General features: G+C 39.5%; 1 protein-coding gene across 2 annotated transcripts in view; it reads left to right on the forward strand.

Moving 5' to 3' along the window:
• The window catches only part of MACF1 (microtubule actin crosslinking factor 1), a 330,626-nt gene that overhangs the window by 219,209 nt on the left and 88,655 nt on the right, over nt 1–22,762 (forward strand). For both annotated transcript variants that reach the window (XM_069479778.1, XM_069479776.1), the window contains 12 exons: nt 872–1,105; nt 2,240–2,464; nt 5,260–5,778; nt 6,558–6,734; nt 6,998–7,121; nt 8,156–8,364; nt 8,738–9,055; nt 13,774–13,940; nt 15,166–15,322; nt 17,523–17,640; nt 21,396–21,458; nt 22,142–22,383. In XM_069479778.1, coding sequence (XP_069335879.1) covers nt 872–1,105; nt 2,240–2,464; nt 5,260–5,778; nt 6,558–6,734; nt 6,998–7,121; nt 8,156–8,364; nt 8,738–9,055; nt 13,774–13,940; nt 15,166–15,322; nt 17,523–17,640; nt 21,396–21,458; nt 22,142–22,383 — 2,553 coding nt within the window. The remainder of the gene's footprint in view (nt 1–871; nt 1,106–2,239; nt 2,465–5,259; nt 5,779–6,557; nt 6,735–6,997; nt 7,122–8,155; nt 8,365–8,737; nt 9,056–13,773; nt 13,941–15,165; nt 15,323–17,522; nt 17,641–21,395; nt 21,459–22,141; nt 22,384–22,762) is intronic.

Raw genomic sequence — 22,762 nt, forward strand, 5'->3', positions numbered from 1 at the left:
GCAAATTAATCCATTTTTTTATTCCTTCAATAAGTATTTTTAAAGGCTTGCTATGTGCTAAGCATAGTGCTTAGTATAAATAACAATGGTAAACAGACATCATCCCTGTCCTCATAAACATGCCACACAGTCTAGTGGGATAGACAGACATTACACAGGTTATTACAAAAATGAACATATAGTTATTAGCTGTTAAATCTATAAAGGAAAAGCTATGTGAGAACCCAGTCTAGTCTAGGATGTCAGAAAAGATTACCTTAAAGAAGTGTCCCTTAAACTGAGAAATGAAAGATATGTAGGGGTTAATGCATGAAGGGGTGGGAAGAGGAAGAGAGCTTATCAGGCAGAGGCATCTGTCTTGAGGTGAGAATGGGATTAAGCACAACACAACCAAGAACTGAAAGAAAGCTAGTTCAACTGGACTGCAAAGAACAAAAGGAAAATTAGTGAAACATGAGGTTGGAGAGGTAGGTGGGACCTATATCATGTTGGACCTTATAGACCACATTACGGTTAAGGAGTGATAACCAAGAGAATATAAAGGACCAACAGGCTTTGGCTATGCTAGAATCATGTCATTAGCTCTTATTTATGAAAAGAACGATCTCTTTGAAGGATAACTCATTGCAAAATGAAAAATCTCTGCCATTCAACATGTTTATGGGCAATCTCCTTTTTTGTCTTCACAAAATATTTGCTTAGAAAGCTAAATATTTTAAAATTTCTTTGCATGGGTCTAAGCCTAAACCTTAAGCAAATTATAGTCAAGGACTAGCAGTTATGTCATCCTAGCCATTCTATCTCTGTACTATTAGACGACTTAGAAGTACTAAAGTTGAAGGCTCTGCTATTCCTCTTTTCATGTATTAAGGACTTACAGGACAACATTCAGAATCATGCCACCTCATTTGCCACTGTTGTGAAAGACATCGAAGGGTTCCTGGAAGAGAATCAGACCAAGCTGAGCCCTCATGAGTTGACAGCTCTTCGGGAAAAACTTCATCAGGCTAAGGAACAATATGAGTCTCTCCAGGAACGGACACGGGTGGCCCAGAAGGAGCTGGAGGAAGCAGTGACCTCAGCCTTACAGCAGGAGACCGAAAAGGTTACCAGTCTATGACACTGATATTTTTTAAAAAAGAAAATTCCAGCACCTACAAAAATAAAAGATAATGAGGGGAAATTGTCTTATAGAGAGCATAGAATCACACAAAAGGGCTGCTTTATGAGCTGGTGTGTGAGTTAATCTTTATTTTTATAACAAACATCCAGAAGAACTTCAAGTCAGAAAAATTGGTAGGAAGTACATATTACCAAAGAAGAAAAAAAAAGTCTTGCCATACTCAGTACACTGGCTAATTGAAAATGTCAGAAAGAACTTAGTGTGGAAGGGTATTATCCCGGGGAGGAAAAACAAATGACGTATGTCTAACATGAATCTTGACTGGTGATCTAAGAGTTTGGGGAAAATATCTGTGGAATCTTAGTGGGCCACAGGCTATCCTTTAGCTGCCTCTATAGTTACGATGGGAATCATGACTGGGATAAACCAAAGAGAAGGTGAATCCCCAGATGGTCTTCTGTACCTCACTCAGCACTGGCAGATTGAATCTGAATCCTTTGTTCACACTTGGGCTCTGATGCTAATGAGGGAGATAGAGAATATGGAAAAGAAATGTAAGTTACCTAAAGATAAATTGTGAAACACATGAATGTATAACTTGGCATAACCAATTTAATTATTAAAAATACTTGTATAGCCTGTAAATAGAATTTTAGGGGCAAGTTTAAGAAGTAATGTTTTGTTTGGTTGAGAAAAGGATGAGAGAAGTCTGCCTTTCCTTCAGGGAGGAGCAGCCAGATAATTGAAGGTGGCTATGCTATTTCTTACCCTACACACCAATGCATCATTCTGTGCACCTAGAGAGGATTCCATGAAGCTTTGCTGGGGTGGCAGGACTAAATGATCTCTTAATAAAGTCTTTTTACATCCTAGGATTTGCTCTACCTCTCTCTTTTTTAATGCAGTAAGATAGAGACAAAATCTAGAGATTGTTTTGAATAATTACTTTTCAACAGACTTTAGAAGATATTAATTCCTTTTTGTATGTGTAAAGACTATTTATACCCAGTCTTAGAGCTTCTCTTTCTCTTTAGTATGAAATTTTCCCCCCCTTTACTTAGTCTGTGGTTGTTAGTTGGGTATGTAAGGCCTTCACTAAACTACTATGTCTTTCAGAGTAAAGCAGCAAAAGAACTGGAAGAGAACAAGAGTAAGATTGATGCTCTCTTGGATTGGGTGACTTCACTGGGATCATCTGGAGGACAGCTACAGACAAGCCTTCCAAGAATGGAACAGCTCTCAGGAGCTAGCCTGGAGAAAGGAGCCTTGGATACCACTGAGGATTACATGGGGGTGAACCAAGCCCCAGAGAAACTGGACAGGCAATGTGAGAAGATGAAGGTGAGGATGTTAGCTTGTCCTCACTATGTTGGAGAAACCTCTCCTGCCCTGGGCAAGTCACCACAACCTCTTTGTCCCTAAGTCTAATCTTCTTTGATGTCCCAGCAGCTTTGACACTGTTGGCCATTCCTCTTGAAATACTTTCTCCCTTGGATTCCATAGCACTACTCTGCCCCGATTTGGCCAGCTTTTGACATACTGATAGGCTTCCAGGTACATCCGAGGCCCTCTTCTCATCTTTCAGAATATACTTTCCTTGGGTAGTCTCATCTATGCACATTACTTGAATTACCATTTGTACTAATAGATTCCATGAATATATTTCTCTCCATCCCTGATGCCTATCCTGAGCTTCAAACTAGTATATAAATCCGTCTGCCTGTTTGCAACTTGGAACCACAAGCACCTCAGCCTGAAAATGGAACTGTTATTTCCTATGATACTACTATCCCAATCAAACATGTTCTCCTTCCTGTATTCCCACTTAATTGTAATTGCCTGAACTAGACATCATCCTAGATTATTTTCTCTTTCTCCCTCTGCTAAATCCCATGCTGCTTATATCCATTCTTCTTCATCTCCACTGAGATAATATTATTGTAGTTTAGACCACTATCAGCTTTCACTTGTGTTATTATAGTAGCATCTATTGGTCTCCTTGCCTCTTGGTTTTATCCTCCAGTTCATTCCCCATGCTACTAAGTAGTCTTTCTAAAATGCTGTATCCCTGCCTAACCTTTTTTATGGTTCCCTGTTGCCCTTAAGATTGAGTTGAAACTTAATCTTCAGCCCCCACCCCCAGGATCTGTTCTTACTTGTTTGGCCTTATCTCTTACCTTCCTTTATACTTGAGTCTCTAGCTAAACTGATGCCTTTCAGTTGATTGTAGTGTGTTCTCACTCTCCTCTGGGCTTTTGCATGCTCTTGGAAATTTCTTGCCTCTTCAGTGCAGAAAGTAAGGGAGGGGCCCAGCTCTTAGTTAATTTTTACTCATTCTTCAAATCGCAGCTTAGATTTCACCTCCTCTAGGAAGCACTTCTTCACCACTCCCCAAAGTTAGGGTATAAATTCCCCTTATATGTTCCTGTTATACCCTTCCCTATGTTGTAGCATTTCTCATTCTATATTGTATTTTTGTCTGTATTGCCCTCTAGATGCTAGGCTTGAAAGCAGAAACCCTTTCTTACAGGTTCCTTGTTCTATAATAAAAAACAAAACAAACTCAGAAATCATTTCTTACTGTTTATCTCTGCTCATTTATTCATTCATTACTTCTGTTCAATGGCCTGTGTAGGCCATTGCCATATTTTGTAGTAATAAGATTTCTGCCACTTGTGTGACACTTCTGTACTTGGAAGATGCATTGTAGTGTGTCCGCCAAAGCCCTGATAGTCTTACAGCAGCACAGGGCAGAGATGGTTCTGCCATCACAGGGAGCCTCCTGACACCTCTTGCTGGCAGCAGTCAGCCTGACCAAGTAGCATGTCCATCCCAAGAAGGAAACTGCCTTACTTGTAGGGAGATGGGTTAGAGGATAAGAATGGGGGGATATCTGGGTGGTACACAGACAAAAATGTAGTACCATTTTATACTACTATCTGTTTGAGTAGGATATATTTGTCATCTCGGCTTTCTTGAAATGACATGGGAAGCTGAGGCTGTTAGGTTGCTATTGATGTAGGCTGTAACTGGAAAATAGTCTGAAGAAGTCCTTCTCTAGGCAGTTGCATAAATAGCACAGATAGGAGCACTGACTGAGCTCCCACTGTCTTCTGGTAGACTAAGGAAGAGCATGTTTCAAAACAAAACAGAAACTCACAACTCTTCTCAAAGAACTTATATTCCATCAGAATAGAAATAAGGTCTACATATAAGCACATAGACATAGCACATACAAATAAAAAGTACAGATTACTTATACTATTCATAAATACAGTTTACTTTTTGTTTAATGAATTAATTTTCCAAAGTCTTTCTTAGTAGGACAGTGTTTGTGGGCATGTGAGTGACGTATTTCGTGGCTTAAGTATTTTTAATTTTTGTGTTATTCATATGTATGGCTTATTCAGCTGTTCTCTCCTTCCATTAATGTGGATAATTACCAGTTGGCCATTTGTACAGTTTAGTAAAGAGGCCACAGGGATGTTTTTGGTTTTTTGGTTTGTTTTTTTTTTTTCCTTTGGTTTTTTTGAAACAAGAGTCTAGCTCTGTTGTCCAGGCTAGATTGCAGTGGAGAGTGTGATCATAGCTCACTGTAACCTCAAATTCCCTGGGACTACAGGTGCATGCCACCCTACCCAGCCAGTTTCTTCTGTTTTTTGTAGAGTCAGGGTCTAGCTATGCTGCCCAGGCTGGCCTTGAATTCCTAGCCTCAAGTAGTTCTCCCATCTTGGCCTCCCAAAGTGCTGGGATTATAGGTGTGAACCACTGTGCCCAGCCCTAATTACAGTTCTGTCCCTTAACAGACTGCATGACCTTAGGACATATAACATCTTTTTGGTATTCACTTATCTTTACTGTGGGTATTATCTACCTATATTACAGGTTGTGCCACAAATCAGATGAGATAATGCACGTAAAATCTCTTTAAAAACAATAAAGCTCTGTATATGTCAGTTCAGTGGGGATCAGCATATGGCATAACGTTTAGGGAGTGAGAAATGTTGGTGATTTCTAAGCATCTGGAAAAGCGGTCTATTGAGGTAGAGACCTCAGTCTACTTCTAGCTATACTCATAACCAAATTATTGTGGATTCCCTACTGATTGTCCTTTGTTTGGGGGGATTACTTACCAGGCCCATCACCAAGAATTGCTGTCCCAGCAGCAAAATTTCATCTTGGCTACCCAGTCAGCTCAAGCCTTCCTGGATCAGCATGGCCACAATCTCACACCTGAAGAACGACAGATGCTACAAGAGAAGCTAGGAGAACTAAAGGAGCAATATGCCACTTCCCTGGCCCAGTCAGAGGCAGAGCTGAAGCGGGTACAGACACTTCAAGATGAGTTGCAGAAGTTTCTGCAGGATCATAGAGAGTTTGAAAGCTGGCTGGAACGGTCTGAGAAAGAGCTGGAGAACATGCACAAGGGAGACAGCAGCCCTGAGGCCCTTCCCTCCTTGCTAAAGCGGCAGGGAAGCTTCTCAGAGGACGTCATTTCCCACAAAGGAGACTTGAGATTTGTGACTATCTCTGGACAGAAAGTCTTGGACACAGAAAACAGTTTCAAGGAAGGCAAAGAACCATCAACAACTGGAAACTTAGTGAAGGACAAGCTGAAGGATGCAACAGAAAGATACACTGCTCTCCATTCAAAGGTAAGAGGGGGGTTCCTGGCAGCCTCAGGTGAAATGATCTTGGCCTCCTTCACACAACTGTGGGTTTCTGGGGCTCACAATTAGAATCTCAAGGCACAGTGGGCAAGCTGATTTGTATATTGACCACAGACAGAGAATCTTCATGAACTATGCAAAAAAATGTAAAATGTGTAGGCCCACAGGCTAATGCCTGATCCTGGCAGTGTCAGGAGTATGTCTCACTCTGGTAGTGGAGGTGCTCAACTTCCTGTATCCTGCCCAACAGACTTGGGCTCACAGGAAACATAGCACAGGGGAAACTTAAACCAATTGCACAGTCTTTATTTCCTGGACAGAGCATCTAGGGTAAATCCTTATCTTCCTCCCTGTCCAAAGAACTCCCACTTCCTCCTAAAGTTTAGAATCTGGTGAGTTCTTCTTGCCTGTATTATGTGTTCTGCAAGCATCTCTAATTCCCCAAAAGGAACACCTTTTGTACCTTTCAGTTCCTACTTTTGCCTGCAACCTGATGTATATTTGTTTGGTGGCTTGTCATACAACTCATTAAATATTCCTGAGTGTATAATAAGGTTAAGGTGAATAGCATGGAGCAAACAATGAGGACCTCACTTGTAGATGATTGCTACCCATTGATTAACGGGTCCTGGTCCTATCCTTATCGGAAGTTACAGTGAGTTCTCTGTAACAAAGCCAGGCCTCTTTATTTGGGCTGTGCCTGAGAAGCTGCTGCCTTTGGCCTGACCTTACTGAGGTCTGCTCCCTTTCTTTCTCTGGCACAGTGTACACGATTGGGTTCTCACCTGAACATGCTACTAGCCCAGTATCAGCAGTTCCAAAGCAGCGCTGACAGCCTGCAGGCCTGGATGCAGACTTGTGAGGCCAGTGTGAAGAAGCTCCTCTCAGATACTGTTGCCTCTGACCCTGGGGTCCTACAGCAGCAGCTTGCAACAACAAAGGTAAGTCAGGGCACATGCTGTGTCGGGGGATCAAGGCCTTATATTGCATGGCTTAGAGCACTCGCTGAAGAAAAGCAAATACTTGCAAAAATTAAAGGCAGTGGTTGGAATGCCTTGAACAAGATCTGATTCCTAAACGCTTTATTATCTATGGCTGTGGATAAACTGAAATTATTTTATAAAGCTGTTTAGTAGCTCTAGGTTCCTAGAATCAGCTCTGTTTACTCAGATGTTTTTCTTTTGCATTTTTCATGGACAAGCAGCAGTTGCAGGAGGAATTGGCTGAGCACCAAGTACCTGTAGTAAAGCTCCAAAAAGTAGCTCATGACCTCATGGAAATTGAAGGAGAGCCAGCCCCAGACCACAAGCATGTTCAGGAAACTACAGGTATGAAGCAGCAACAGCAATAGTATTCCCTTAATTCCTAGTATGTACCTCTGTTCTGCAGTATATCACATTATGTTGTGCAAATATCTGTGGCACCAGGCTAGGGGCTGAGGATATAAATATGAATAGACATGGACTCTAATCAAGTAGCTCACCCTGTAATGAACTTTATTCTTGCACCATTAAGGACTTTCACAATCTGACTTCAACCCCCTTTCCCCAGGCATCTACCTTCTAGTCACACCCTACTTCTCTTCCTTTCCCAAGTAAACCAGGCATTTCTGCATTACATTAGCCCTGAAGTTTTTCCTGTTGTTTAGCTGCTAGCATTTACTGAGTGCTTACCATGCATGATGAACTCTTGCTCATGCTTCAAGATGTAGCTGAGGGTACATCATGGTGAGTATAGTTAATAACAACATATTGTATACTTGAAAACGGCTAAGAGAATAGATTTTAAGTGTTCTCAACACAAAGAAATGCTAAGTATGTCAGGTAACACATATGTTAAATAGCTTGATTTAGCCATTCCACAGCGTATACATATATCAAAATATTATGTGGTATACCATAAATATATAATTTTTATTTGTCCAAAAAAAGGTGTATCTGAGAGGTTACTGCCTTTCTAAGATCCTGACCTACCACCCACACTCCTCAAAAGAAATAAAAGATAAGAATTATTCTTCCTTCTGGGCTTCTCTAGGACAGTACTCCTAATACCAATATAGCACTTAGGGTTTTATTTTTATGGTTAGTTGTGGTATACCTTCCTCTGCCTGTGCTCTGTTTTGGAGTCTTAAGTTTGGAGGCAGCAGAGACTTTATCTTAATTATCTTTAGTACAATTTCTGGCTTGTAGTAGGTGCTAAATAACTAATGCTTATTGAATTTTGCTCTGAAACTAATACACTTCAAGCTTATTCCTTCTATTAATCTTATCTTGATGTCAATTGTTACTACATTTAATATATGCAATTTCAATACATTCTTTTTAAAAGCACAATGCAAAATAGTCTCCACTCTTCCTTCCAGATTCCATACTCAGCCACTTCCAAAGCCTCTCCTGTAGCCTGGCTGAGCGCTCTGCTCTGCTGCAGAAGGCAATTGCTCGATCTCAGAGTGTCCAGGAAAGTCTGGAGAACCTGCTGCAGTCCATCAGGGAAGTTGAACAAAACCTGGAAGGGGAGCAGGTGGCAGCACTCTCATCAGGAGTCATCCAAGAAGCCCTAGCCACTAATATGGTAAGACCTGTGTCCCCAGAGCTATCACAGAGGGTGTGTTTGCCATGTGCCATAATTACATAGTATTGAAAAAGTAACAGGAGAGAAATTCACTCTATGAATCTTCTAATAAGATTTAGAGATGATGACGAATCCATGTAAAGAGATTTCTACCCAATTTCCAAGCCACCATTGCACTGGAGGAAAAGTGGTGATAGCAAAGTCATGTGGTAGAAGGGGTGGAGAACTAAGGGGATGAGATGTGTGGTATTCAGAAGGGTCAGTTGCAATACTTGAGCCCTACTTGAGGAGGTGAGCTTGTGGTTATTCATGTGTGGCTCAGATATCCTGGAATAAGTGAGCCAGGAACTGACAAACATGTTCTTGATGACAGAAATTGAAGCAGGACATTGCTCGGCAAAAGAGCAGCTTGGAGGCCACCCGTGAGATGGTGACTCGGTTCATGGAGACAGCAGACAGCACCACAGCAGCAGTGCTGCAGGGCAAACTGGCAGAGGTGAGCCAGCGCTTCGAACGGCTCTGTCGACAGCAGCAGGAAAAGGAGAGCTCCCTAAAGAAGCTTCTGCCCCAAGCAGAGATGTTTGAACATCTCTCTGATAAGCTGCAGCAGTTCATGGAAAACAAAAGTCGGATGCTGGCCTCAGGAAATCAGCCAGATCAAGATATTGCGCATTTCTTCCAACAGATCCAGGTGAGGAGATACCTGCCATCTTAGCAGAATAAAAGGGAGAGGAGGGCAAAGAGAGAACCAGCATTGACTGTGCTCATACTAAGTCAGTGTGCTGGAAACTTTAGCTGCACTATCTTAAAGAATTATCACATTATCACAGCCATCCTGTAAAGTAGATATTCCATTTTTTTAAAAACACAGCCAAGATTTATTTTCCACTCATACTACATCCTCAATAGTGATACTCAGCTCATCATAGTCACTCAGGGATGCAGGTTGATGTAGACTTCACTCTGACATAAGCTTTCATGATTACTGCTGTAATGGGAAGAGACCATATTACATCTACTTACATTTCATTAGTAAAAGCAAGTTTTACATGACCACACCTAACTTTCTAGGTAGTGGGGAAATATAATCCTGTCATGCGGCCGGGCGCGGTGGCTCACGCCTGTAATCCTAGCACTCTGGGAGGCCGAGGTGGGCGGATCGTTTGAGCTCAGGAGTTCGAGACCAGCCTGAGCAAGAGCGAGACCCCACCTCTACTAAAAATAGAAAGAAATTATATGGACAGCTAAAAATATATATAGAAAAAAAAAAATTAGCCGGGCATGGTGGCGCATGCCTGTAGTCCCAGCTACTCGGGAGGCTGAGACAGGAGGATCGCTTGAGCTCAGGAGTTTGAGGTTGCTGTGAGCTAGGCTGACGCCACGGCACTCACTCTAGCCTGGGCAACAGGGTGAGACTCTGTCTCAAAAAAAAAAAAAAAAAAAAAATCCTGTCATGCACTAGGAGGTGCAGAGCTAGAAATATTTGATAAAATGTATTAACAAACCACTAGAGATATATACCCAGAAGTAGAATTGCTGGGTCACAGTATATACATATATTTAATTTCACTAGGTAGTGACCAGTTTGAGCTCCAGAATGCCTGCACCAACCTACATTCCCACTTGTAGTACCTTAACATTCCTATATCTCTACCTCACTGCCTTGGGTTTATCCAGGTTTCTAACTTTTTCCATGTTAAAATGGGATCTCATTATTTTGTTTTGTTTGTCCTCTTAAGTTTTTGCTTTTTGTTTTGAATAATTTCAAACATACAGAAAAGTAGAAGGAATGGCTCAATAAACACCAGCATACTCTTCACCTAGACTCACCAACTGCTAATTGTTATCATCATTATTCTTTTTGATACTTAAAAGTTTTCCCAAATTTGGTCAATGGGAGCCCCTTCAAACTGTTTCCTGCCTTTTTTTTTTGTTTTTTTTTTTTTGTTTTGAGACAGGGTCTCACTCTATTGCCAATGCTAGAGTGCAGTCATGATAGCTCACCACAGCCTCAAACTCCTGGGCTCAAGTGATCCTCCTGCCTCAGCCTCCTGAGTAGCTGGGACTACAGGTGTGCACCACTACACCCGACTCATTTTTCTATTTTTTGTAGAGATGGGGTCTCACCCTTGATCAGGCTGGTCTCGAACTCCTAGCCTCAAGCAATCCTCTCATCTTGGTTTCCAAAGTGCTAAGATTATAGGCATGAGCCACTGCACCTGGCCCTGTCTCCCGTCTTTGTGACATGTCCCAATCAGCATAAGAGCACTTCCTTACTTTCTGCCACAAATAAGATTATTTCCTTGTCCCATACATGAAATCAGCTATTTCTCCAAGGTTCCTCACTTTCAGTGGTGAATGTGTTTAGGAACCAAAATCTGGACACTAAATGAGCTACTGAGGTATCATTCTTTCTAGGTCCTTTTGCTGAATAGTGTTAGGAAACATGTATTTTTTTTTTTTACATCATGAGATCATACTGATAATCCAGTTTCAGCTCAACACCACAGGATTCTTCCTCCACTCCACATTTGTATCTTCTTTTCCTAAAAGAAGAACCCTAGCTCACAGTAGCCTTAATATATTTACTTACTTGTTTTATCTTACAATAAATATAAGATAGTTTTAGAATTAAACTAGTATTTCTACCAACAATAAACGTACTAAATAAAATAGAAGATTTCTTTGGATTTTTTTTGTGTCCTTAGACTGTGACCTACTGTGGCTGTGTTCTAAAGTAACCTGAAGTCTTTTTTTTCCCCTATAATATCATAGATAATTAGATTTATTTGTTTCTGTTTATATTTACCTTCGGGGCTTAATTTTCTTATCTTTATTGATCAAACTTATTCTTAAATAAGTAAAGCTTTAACATAGCTCTGAAGTTAAAACTAGTCAAAAAGCTATACTAAGGGAATAGAAAGTGAATAAGAATATACTCTCATTGTCTTTCCTGGCTCTTTCATCCCATGTTCACCCACCCCCATAGTAATGAATTTTATTTTTAATTTTTTTATTTCTTTTATCCAAAATAAACATATACACATATTCTTAGTTCCCATTCTTCCTTACAAAAAAGGATATATTACGTAATCTTTTGCACTTTGCCTGTTTACTTAATATGTACTCAAAATCATTGAATATAAGTTCATAGAGATCTTCATTTTTCTAACCATACATTCATTGTGTAGAGGAATCATAGTTTATTCAGTGAATTTCTTATGTGTGGACATTTTAGTCATTGGTTCCAAATTATACTATCACCACTGAATAACCTTGTACATTTTTCCCCATAATATTGGAAGTGTATCTTCAGAATAAGTTCCTAGAATAGAGTTGTATCAAAGGGTAAATACATCTGTATTTTTGTTAGAGCCAAATTCCCCTCCATTGGGATTTCACCATTGTGCATTCCCACCAGCAGTACATGAGAGCACCTGTTTCCCCCACAGCCTCACCAACAGAATGTATTACCAAGCTTTTGAGTTTTTGCCGATCTGATAGTTAAAACATGATATCTGAATTTGGTTTTATTTTTTATTTCTCTGATGAGTGAAGTTGAATATATTTTTACACTTAAGAGTTTGTTTTTGCATTTGAGAGTCATTTATGAACTATTCATTCAGGTCTTTTGTCATTCTTTTGTCAAGATTTTGGTCTTTTTTTCCTCACAATTTTTAGAGTTCTTATATATTAGAGAGATTAGTTCTTTAGCCATAATATGTTAGAAATATTTTCTTCCAGTTTAACCTTTGTCTTTTGACTTTGCTTGTGATTTTTTTGCTATGTAAAAGTGGAGTTTTTTTACACAGTAGATTATATCAGTGTTTTATTGAATATGTATTTTTAGTCATATTTTGAAAGACTTTGGCCCCAGGTCATGAAGAAATTTACCCATGCTTTTTCCTAAAAGATTTGATGTTTCTTTTTTTTTTTTACATTTGAATTTTTAGCAATATAAGTTTATTCTGAGGTGTGAATCAAGTTTATCTTCTTCCAAATGTCTATCTAGTTGTTTCCAATACAGGTTCAGTATCCCTAATCCAAAATCTGAAACACTCCAAAATCTGAACCTTTTTGAGTGCCGATATGACACTCAGAGGTTGTGCTCAAAGGAAATGCTCATTGGAGCCTTTCAGATACAGAATTAAGGATGCTCAACTAGTAAGTATAATGCAAATATTCCAAATCCAAAACATCTGGAATCCAGAACACTGCTGGTCCCAAGCATTTCAGATAAGGTATATTCAACCTGTACCATTTATCTGAAAAGTCCATCTTTTCCCCAGATTTGAGAAGCCATCTTTGTTATATACAGAGTTGTCGTATGTATTGGAGTCTGTTTCTGGACTTTCTGTCCTGTTTTGCTGGTCTGTCTGTTCATTTGTCGTGGCATACTACTTTTAGTTATAGAGGCTTTATGGTGTGTTTTAAAACCTGGTAGGGCTAGTCCTCATTTTTTTTTTCTTTCAGGATTTTCATAGCTATGGTTGCACATTTTTTTCCTATGTGAACTTTATAACCACTTTTATTAGTTCTAGGGAAAAAAACTTGGCATATTTATTTGGGTCACAGTAAATGTATTTATTCACACGTGCATGTATATATACATACACATGTACATATGCATATACATATCTTTATGGATATCTTTCCATTTATTCATGTCTGTTTTTGTATCTTTCAGAAGTATTTTAAAGTTTAGGTTTGTATGTTTCTTGTTAGCTGATTACACAGATTGAACCTTTTGTGTTGCTATTATAATTGAAGTTTTCATTCTTGATTTTTATGTGTTGGATTTATATCCTGCCACCTCATGTAATTACTTCATCATTTGATTTAGTTGTATTGTTAATTCTCTTGGGTTTTAAAAATACATGTTCATATAATCTGCAAATAGAGTTTTACCTCTTCTTTTCCAGTTCTTATTCCACAAATTGATTTCTCTTAATTGTACTGGCTAATATCTTTAGTACAGTGTTACATAATAGTGGAGATAGTGTGTTTATCCCCATTTTACAGAAGAGACTATGGAAGCTTAGAGAAGTTTAGTAGCTTAAGATCATGAGCTAGTCAGTGGCAAGGCCATGATTGAATTTCAGATCTCTTTGACTCCCAAAACCTTCATTCTTTACATTCTTTCATCATGGTATCTCCCAAGTTTTCGAACATTTGTTTAAAGGAGACTTTTTGTTATTCCTAGCCACTCTCTGGTGGGTCGGAGAGGTCCTACATATTTATTGTTTTGATCTAGCAGTTGACCCAGCAAGCATGCCTCTTTTCTTGTTCCCTTTTCCTACAGATTAGGGAGAACTTGCCCAAGGCTTAACCTAGATACCTTTCATCTTTTTGGGTATATTTATTTATAAGGATCAGAGGATTTAATACATTTCCTTGTTTACTTGACAGGAGCTCAATTTGGAAATGGAAGACCAACAGGAGAACCTAGATACTCTTGAGCACATGGTCACGGAACTGAGCTCTTGTGGCTTTGCACTAGACCTGTCTCAGCATCAGGACAGGGTGCAGAACCTCAGAAAGGATTTCACACAGCTACGGAAGACAGTTAAAGAAAGGTGAGTTTTCCCGTGTGTTTGATCAGTGTTGGGAAACTATTTTTTCTTGCTGTGGGGTGAAAAGATCTTTTCTTCCTTTGCCAGAAAAGATAGCACCCAAAACTCTGCTACTGAGTTATAGCAAAGTAGAAAGTGCCAAAGAATCTACTTGATGCTTAGTGATTTTTGTATTGCTAACTAGCAGAAAATGGGCTGAGTTCCATCTCTGTATGATCAAAAGGCAAAGTCACCTGGACCAAACCGAGCAAATTTGGGACAAGAAGTAGAATTATGGCAGAATTTTAAGTAGAAAAATTTAAGATTTCCCAGACATAATTAAGGGCTATGTTGGCATTTCCCCTGCTTGTTTTGACCACATTTAAGTTGCTGTGTTGGAGGAGTGTCTGGGTTCTTGTTTCAGAGCAAATAAGAGAATGTAAGACAAAGACTGGCTGATTTTAACTCACTGTTGAAAAGCCACAATTCCCCATTATAAAGCTTCACATGGGTTTAAGAGCATGGGCCAGACTTCTTATCTTGGTTTAGCCATAAATATAATCTGGTTTAGCAGATGACTGCCTTAATGACCAGAGGAAAGCAGTTCCTGAAACCAGCATTGTTAGCAACAGGTTATTTAATGGAGGGCATGGGGACAAAGGTCAGGAAGGCTTTGTTTTGCTTCCCCTGTGTTGAGGGCCTTTTAGCTGTATGAGGAACCAGGATCTCTGGATTGACATCTGACTGATAGATGTGGCCCATTTCCAGAATTTTCTCCTTGATTTCATTTATTGGCATGCTTAACCTAGGCTAATCCCCTGACTTCTCTGAGCCTCACTTTCAGCACCTTCCTTGCTAAAGGAATCGGCATTTGGATTGGACCTTGAAAGAGTCAAATACCTAAAATGTAGCAGAGCTGGAACTGAGATCCAAAGCCTACATTCTTTCCATTGTATCATAGTACCTAAATAGCAGGCTCCTTTTAGTTTTTCTCACTTTCACTTTAGCCCAGAGTAAGATTAAAGACTTCTTTCCCCAGAAATGTCCAAACAAGGGCAGCAGATTCCTGAGTTTGATGCTCTCCTACAGTATATGTGGTTGTTCAGCCAAACCTGCTGTGGAAAAGATTATGGGAAGGAAAGGCCCCGTTAGGAAACTGAGGCCTAGAGTCCCAGAATGAACCTAGCTTTAGTTCAGGTTGACTTTACAAAACTTAGTCTGGCAAGTAACAAAACTTCTTTGTTGACAGAGAGAAAGATGCATCATCTTGCCAGGAACAGTTGGATGGATTCCGGAAGCTAGTTAGGACTTTCCAGAAATGGCTGAAAGAAACCGAAGGCAGTATTCCACCTACAGAGACTTTCACGAGTGCTAAAGAGCTGGAAAAGCAGATTGAACACCTCAAGGTAGGTGAACAAAAGGGGCTCCAGGAATGAGCCTAGCAGCAGTTTGGAAGCCTGTATGTACTGATCTCCAGCTGTAGTGGGGAAGTAGTATGAGAAATCCTAGTTATCTGTCTGCATCAGAATAGAAATTCCTCCATTCTCTTCATGTGGTTCCCACCTACCACTACCCTGCACTGAGCACTATAACATCTTCTATTTAAAACCCAGAACCAAACAAATCATCTGGGAATAAAAAAGTTTCAGCTGTTTCTTGGATGCCTCTCATGCTATGGTGGGTCATAAAGATAGCTGTCAAAATCCAATCCTTAAGAAGCTTACACTCTCTGATTGTATATTTGAGAATTAGACAAATATATGTGAGCAAGTAACCAGATAATATGATCAGGAAATTGAAGAGAAAAGAACTAGTACTATTCCAGCTACTAAAGGAAAAGTTAGATTCAGATGGTTAGAAGTTACCTTCAAAATGGGACCAACTTTCCTCCCATCCCCTGCAGAATCCCTTCTGTACCACCTTTGATTCATAGTCATCCAGCCTCTGCTTACACCTCTAACATATTTCTTCTTTCAGTCGAAATGGCCAAATCTGCCTCTAACTAACTGTCATGCATTTATCCTTATTTTCTCAGTAAAGCATGGTTTATCTTGAGCAGATGAAAGAGAAGAGTTTGATTGCATTCACAGGGTGGGCGCCAGGAACATTTGCTGTTGGAAATTCCCTAAGACAGAGATTCCCCAGATTTCTTGTTTCACTGTGCCCTTAGTGTTTTAAGAAGTTTTTCGTGGCACCTCAGGGCCAAAATAAAAAAACCCTGATAGTTTCACTTGCTACGTAAGTAGTTCCAAACAACTCAGTAGTTGTTGTTCATATGGTGTCCAACAGATGTCACTGTATTTTCCTAAAAAATTTAAAATATCCTGTGAGTCAGATATAGTTTGAGGACTGTGGCCCTTTGGAATCAAGAGTGATTAATAAAAGAACTGACAGGCAGTTGAATTTAGGCAGTATGAGCTTGCTAAATGTTAATGGCTCTGTGTCTTCCTCTGCTGCTACTCTACAGGTTTAAAGTCCAAAGCAAACCAAGCAGATTGTCATATTCAGTGTGGAAGAAGGGATGGAAGGCTAGGATAGTATCCCTGCCCTGAAAGGAGTAAAATTTTACTGCTGCGGCAGGCAGGCAATCACATCTCAGCATGACCTGGTACTTTTCTCTTAGAGCAGATGCCATTATATCCTAATGGCTTTGTATGGTATTTAGAGCTCTGATTTCAAACCCAAAACAAAGTTCCCTTAGTAAATGCAAAATGTAGCCTGTGATTCTAGGTATTTCTCTACATCTCAATATTGGGCTCCTCATTTACTCTCCAGTCACTATTTCGTCTTTATTTTATTTATTTATTTTTTTTTTTTTGAGACAGGGTCTTGCTCTGTTGCCCTGGCTTTGGAGTGCAGTGGTGTCATCGTAGCTCACTGTAGCCTCAAACTCCTGGGGTCAAGCAATCCTCTTGCCTCAGCCTCCTGAATAGCTAGGACTATAGGCACGCGCCACCACACCTGTCTAATCTTTCTTATTTTTTTTGTAGAGATGGAGCCTTGCTATGTTGCCCAGGCTGGTCTTGAACTCCTGGCCTTAAGCAATTCTCCTGTTTGGCCTCCCAAAGTGCTGGGATTATAGGCATGAGCCACCGCGCTCAGCCTCCTCTTTATTCTTTACATGCGCATTGCTCCCTTCTGCCTACCTGGCAAACTTTTATCTTAACTCAAAGATTTCCTCCCCCTAGGGAGAACTAGATGTATTTCCTCTTGCCCTCTCAGAGTTCACAGACTGTCCATATTTCTGTAATAGCATTAATCACATTATAATGCAATTGATAATCTGAGCACCTGATTTTACGAACTGTGTCATAATTCTATTTTATATCCCCAGTGTTTGGCATGGGGATATCCTATAGTGCCTATCTTATAGTAGATGCTCAATAAATATCTGATGAATTAATAAATGAATCAGAAGGTTCTGAAAATTCGAAGATATCATTCTCCCTTCCTTTGGGTGGTTAACCCAGGATCTTGAAATGGCTGAATATATGAGGATAGTCCTTAATGCTTGTAAAAATTTTAGCAAGTGTTTGTAAAACACATGTTTCTGCTTATGAGGAGAATGCCCCAGATGTTACATTAGCCATTTTGCTCTTTAAACAGGGTCTTCTAGATGACTGGGCAAGTAAGGGAACTCTCGTGGAAGAAATCAATTGCAAAGGCACTTCTTTAGAAAATCTCATCATGGAGATCACAGCACCTGATTCCCAAGCCAAGAGTGGTGAGTACAAGCTCTTCAAAATGTAGTGAACATCTTTCTTTGCTTTTGGCCTTTGAGGATGCCCCTTTATTTAATTAAAGTTAGCATCAAAGGTTGGGTATGAAAGCAAAGGGGGGTCCACAAAGCAGTCTTCCCCCTCAACCTAATCTGTTTCCCTCCTTGCTGTATAACATTGCTCCATTTTACAAAATTTCTTCCCATGATGAGAAAAGTAAATGAACTAGTTGACCCACTTAGAACTGTCAAATGAACATAGGAGAATTAAAATAGGATTTTCATCTCAAGGAATTTTTCTCTTTTAAACATGTGAATGGGTTGGGCATGTATCACCTTTAAAATTGGGCAGGCCTGCATGGGTATGAGTGTGCTATCCAGGGAGAAGCTAGGTATTTGGGAGTCAGTATCGGTACACCAGGGACTGGCACACTTCTTTGAAGGGGGTAAAAAGATTGTGCCTAGATGTATGAATAATCTCTGGCTGTAAATTAAGTCTTTCAAGCAAAATCCAGTATGAGTTCACAGTCACTTGCTGGTTGCTAATGGGATCTCATAGGTTTTATTACAAGACTGTGATAGTGCACTCCTATAGTCACTTAAATAGTAAAGGAAGAATTTACTTTCTTTTTTTCTTCTGAGAATGTATACTTTTCTGTAGTATTCTAAAGTTTAAAGATTTGGGGGGGAACTATCCAGAAATTACAACATTTCAGGAAATTGGTGATTCTTACATTCTAATAAATAAACCTCTAAGTTCAGTGACTTATTTGTGTGTGATTAGATCCGGAGTTGGCAAACTTTTTTTTTTTTTTTTCTTTTTTTTTTTGAGACAGACTCTTGCTATGTTGCCCAGGCTAAAGTACAGTGGCATGATCATAGCTCACTGTAGCCTCAAACTCCTGGGATCAAGCAATCCCCTTGCCTCAGCCTCCCGAGTAGCTAGGACTACAGGCATGCGCCACCACGCCTGGCCAATCTATCTTTCTTTCTTTCTTTCTTTTTTTTTTTTGGAGAGATGGGGTTTTGTTCTGTTGCCCAGGCTGGTCTTGAACTCCTCCTGCCTTGGCTTCCGAGAAAGTGCTGGGATTATAGGCATGAGCCTCATACTCCCTGGACTCTGGTAATCCTCCTGCCTCAGTCTCCTGAGTAGCTGGGATTACCTGGCAATTTTTTTTTAAATATATATTTTATAGATATGAAGTCTTGGTATGTTGCCAGCCTCCTATGTTGCCTTGGCCTCCCAAAGTGCTGGGATTATAGGTGTGAGCCACTGTGTCCAGCCTTTTCAAACTTTTTAAAGCACTAGCATCTTTTTTCAGTATAATAAATGTCACACAAAACCCAACAACATAAAGCAAATAAAAATATTTCATTGGCATAAATTTTTATAAGTTAATTTATACATTTATCTATTATGAAATCCATTAGTAGGAATATTGAGACTATCTTAATGAAAATAAAAAATTTGAAAAGGAGGATTATTGGATGACAGCTTTACCAGCTGATTTATTTCTGAATTTTGTTTGGTTTCATTGTATCCAGAAAATATGGTTCACACAGATAAGTATTTGCAAATTATGACAATTTGTGGGTTTGTGGGGGGTTTTTGTTGTTTGTGTTTTGTTGTTGTTGTTGTTATTTTCTAGCCAGGCTCTGTTGCCCAGGCTACAGTGCAGTAGTGTCATCATAGCTCACTGCATCCTCAAACTCCTGGGCTCAAGTGACCCTCCTGCCTCAGCCTCCTGTGTAGCTAGGACTACAGGCACACGCCACCATGCCCAGCTAGTTTTTCTGGTTTTTTATAGATAGAGTCTCACTATGTTGCTCAGGCTGGTCTTGAACTCCTGGGCTCAATCACTCCTCTGCCTTGGCCTCCCAAAGTACTAGGATTACAGGCCAACAATTGTTTTTAATAATTCACTTTGTAATCTCAGGGTACTCTTTGACTAAATTGAACTAGAAACTTGAAAGCAATGTAATAAAAAATTCTTGTTTCAAAATTAAACCACTAAGAATATTTAATGAGGGCTCTTAAGCACAGAAAACATCTAAAATTGGCATTGAGGACAAAAACTGTCTGTAGGCTGACATCATCATGACCTAACATGTTAAGAATTCTATTATTACATAATTCTGCCCTGATGAAAACTTGCTCTACAGATGTACTTCGGCCTTTTTTTGGTCGTTATTTAATATATTAACATGTATTATAGATGTTCTTTGTATGGTGTACATGAATAGACATGGATAGGTTTGAGTATTGTAAAGTGCTAGTGAAGAGCTACCACCTTTCCAATCATTGACACTCAAAAATAAGTTTAAATATATACTTAGAGGTAGCAGGAACTGCTTTATTCTCCCCCCAAAAGCAGCATAAAGTGGTTGTGTCTAGTGGGTTAAGATGTAGCATTTACCATCATTAAATATGCCTGTTTTATTGTCATTTCTGAGTAGTTAGAAATTTACCCAAATATCAAATCTAAACCAAACATTAGCAGAATCCCTAAAGCACCTCCCTAGGTGCTTTGAAAATCTGTTTGAATATTACTGTCCTGAGTGCTATCAAAGTTCTCTTCCAACTCTGAAAAACCATGAATATTCCAGTTCCTTACATTTCTGCAGCTCTTTTTGTTTCCTGAAGTGCTTTCACATACATTGTCTCATGATCTGTCTCCAATACCCCAAGAGAATTGGCAGGATAGTTAGTATTAATTTCATATCCTGGAGAAGAAACTGTGTCCATCTCTTAGGGCACACATACTGAGTTAGTGACAACCTTGGTTACGACCTTCTCCTAATTCCTAGTCTAGTTTCTTTTTTTCCGTCACCATGCTGCAATGGAATGGAATTTTTCTGTTTGATCCGTTTTTAATTGAAAATGCAATAAAATTAACATTTAAAATTTTAAAATCACTACCCTAACACAACTATTTTAATATAACCTTGCACATGACTTTTTGTACAGTGAAATCAGTGTACATGAGAGTTTTATTCTGTCCTTTTAAAGTATGATTAAATCATGAATATTTTTCAGATTTCTATATAATCTTTATAATTACATTACCTGGTTTTTACTTAAGTTGGAAAAATCCTCTGAAATATAAGGAACCAACTTGCGGAGAGTGTAGGTGAAACTGTGGTGATTAGAAACAGAACCAAAGGTCCAAAGCAGAATTTATGGGAATAATGTTTATGAGGCAGATTTATTGGCACTTAGAATTTCTGTTTTCCCTTGGGGAAATGGGAGCGGGAAGAGGTCATGAAAGGAAAGACAGGGAATCTTCCTTTAGAAATTATATAAGGAAGGGCTCACTTTAACATCTTTATTAGAAGAAGGCTGCTTTTTATGACCTTGATGGTACTTGTTCATTTTTATTATATTGAAAGACATTGATATAAAAGGTAGAACTTTTTGTCTTTATTATAAATCCTCATTCCAATACGTGGTAGGTACTAAACACTTAATAATTTTACCAATACTTCCAAAGAATTCAAGTTGGAGATTTAAGAAGAAGGAAATTTGAACTTCCTCTAGAAAAGATTAAAAATCATTCCTCCTAAGGAACTGAAACACCTTGAGTGACACTTTTGTTGCCTGGCAGCTAAAATAATTTGTCTCTTTCCATAGTATGTTGTCTTGTGCTGTGTTAACTTCCTGATGCCCAAGCTTAAAGTGAGCGCCAAAGAACAAATTCAGTCCTATATGTATTCCTAACACGTTGGTCTTGCCCTGTTTGTCTCTCTGTCCTTCTGCTCAGGTTCCATACTGCCCTCTGTAGGAAGCTCTGTAGGCAGTGTAAACGGATACCACACTTGCAAAGGTGAGAATGCCATTTCAACAGTGTATCTTTGTTGGGTGTGTCAGCACAGCATTCATGTTTGCACCTGTGTGTGTTTCAATATGTGTGGAAGAACTGCTGCCAGGATGGGTGTGAGGATGAAGATCTGGGGATGCCTGTCCATTTGCTGTCTATAGGCTAAACATGTTGGCAGCCCCTGAAACTAAAGACACTTGAGGAAATAAACTAGATCACTAGATAAGGGCAATAAGGAAAGACCTGGAAGAAAATATATGTTAATCTTTGAATTATAAAGAAGCTATGCTAGAGATAATCTATTCTAGCCCTCAGCCTCCCAGCTGGGTAACTTCTCCATAGTTTGGAGAAGAGGGAGCAGAATAATGAGCCAAATTCATTAGTCCCAGTAGTCTGCTACAGTTAAATTCTTACTTTGCTCCCCTCACTTTTGTTGTTTCGATGTTTATTTAGCATTTTAAGGCATATATCTGAGTATATAATGCTAAAACCAGAAAGCAGATAACTGAGAGCTTTTTTGCTTTGTGTGTATAAACAGGAACTTCTATGTGATTTATCAGGAAGATAATCTCCAGTTCACTAGAAGGAGTAGGAGATGTGCTTAATCCTGACAAATAATTTAGGAGTGAGGAACCAAGGGGAATGCTCGGAGAGCTATTCCCATCTGATTTCTGTTTCTATAATACTAGATCTGACGGAGATCCAGTGTGACATGTCAGATGTAAACTTGAAGTATGAGAAACTGGGGGCAGTACTTCGGGAGCGCCAGGAGAGCCTTCAGTCTGTCCTCAGCAGAATGGAGGAGGTTCAGAGGGAGGCAAGCTCAGTGCTGCAGTGGCTGGAATCAAAAGAGGAAGTCCTAAAATCCATGGATGCCTTATCATCTCCAACCAAGACCGAAACAGTGAAAGCCCAAGCTGAATCTAATAAGGTACTGTTTACGTTAGCTGCCTCCCAACACCAGAAGGGACTGCTGAGAGTGAGACAGGGACAACTACGCAGGCTGTGATGAGCAGTATGTTTGACTTCCAAATGATTAATATGCCTTAACTCTCCTAGAGAATTTTCTTACCTATCAAATTAGAAATTGTTATAAATTGGATTCAGAAACAAAACTATATATGTTTGCAGAAGAACAGCCCTCCCCAGAAGCATTAGTTCAATAAGAGTGGTATTTTATTTATGCTGTAAGCAAAACCAAACCATTCTCAACAAAGCACCTTCCCAACTCTTAGAGAGATCTAAATAACTGTGATTACAGTTCATTCTTAAATTGACATGTAGGACTAGGAAAAATAATGGAGGATAGA

This window comes from Eulemur rufifrons, chromosome 8 (genome assembly GCF_041146395.1).
Source record: "Eulemur rufifrons isolate Redbay chromosome 8, OSU_ERuf_1, whole genome shotgun sequence".
Taxonomy (NCBI): Eukaryota; Metazoa; Chordata; class Mammalia; order Primates; family Lemuridae; genus Eulemur; species Eulemur rufifrons.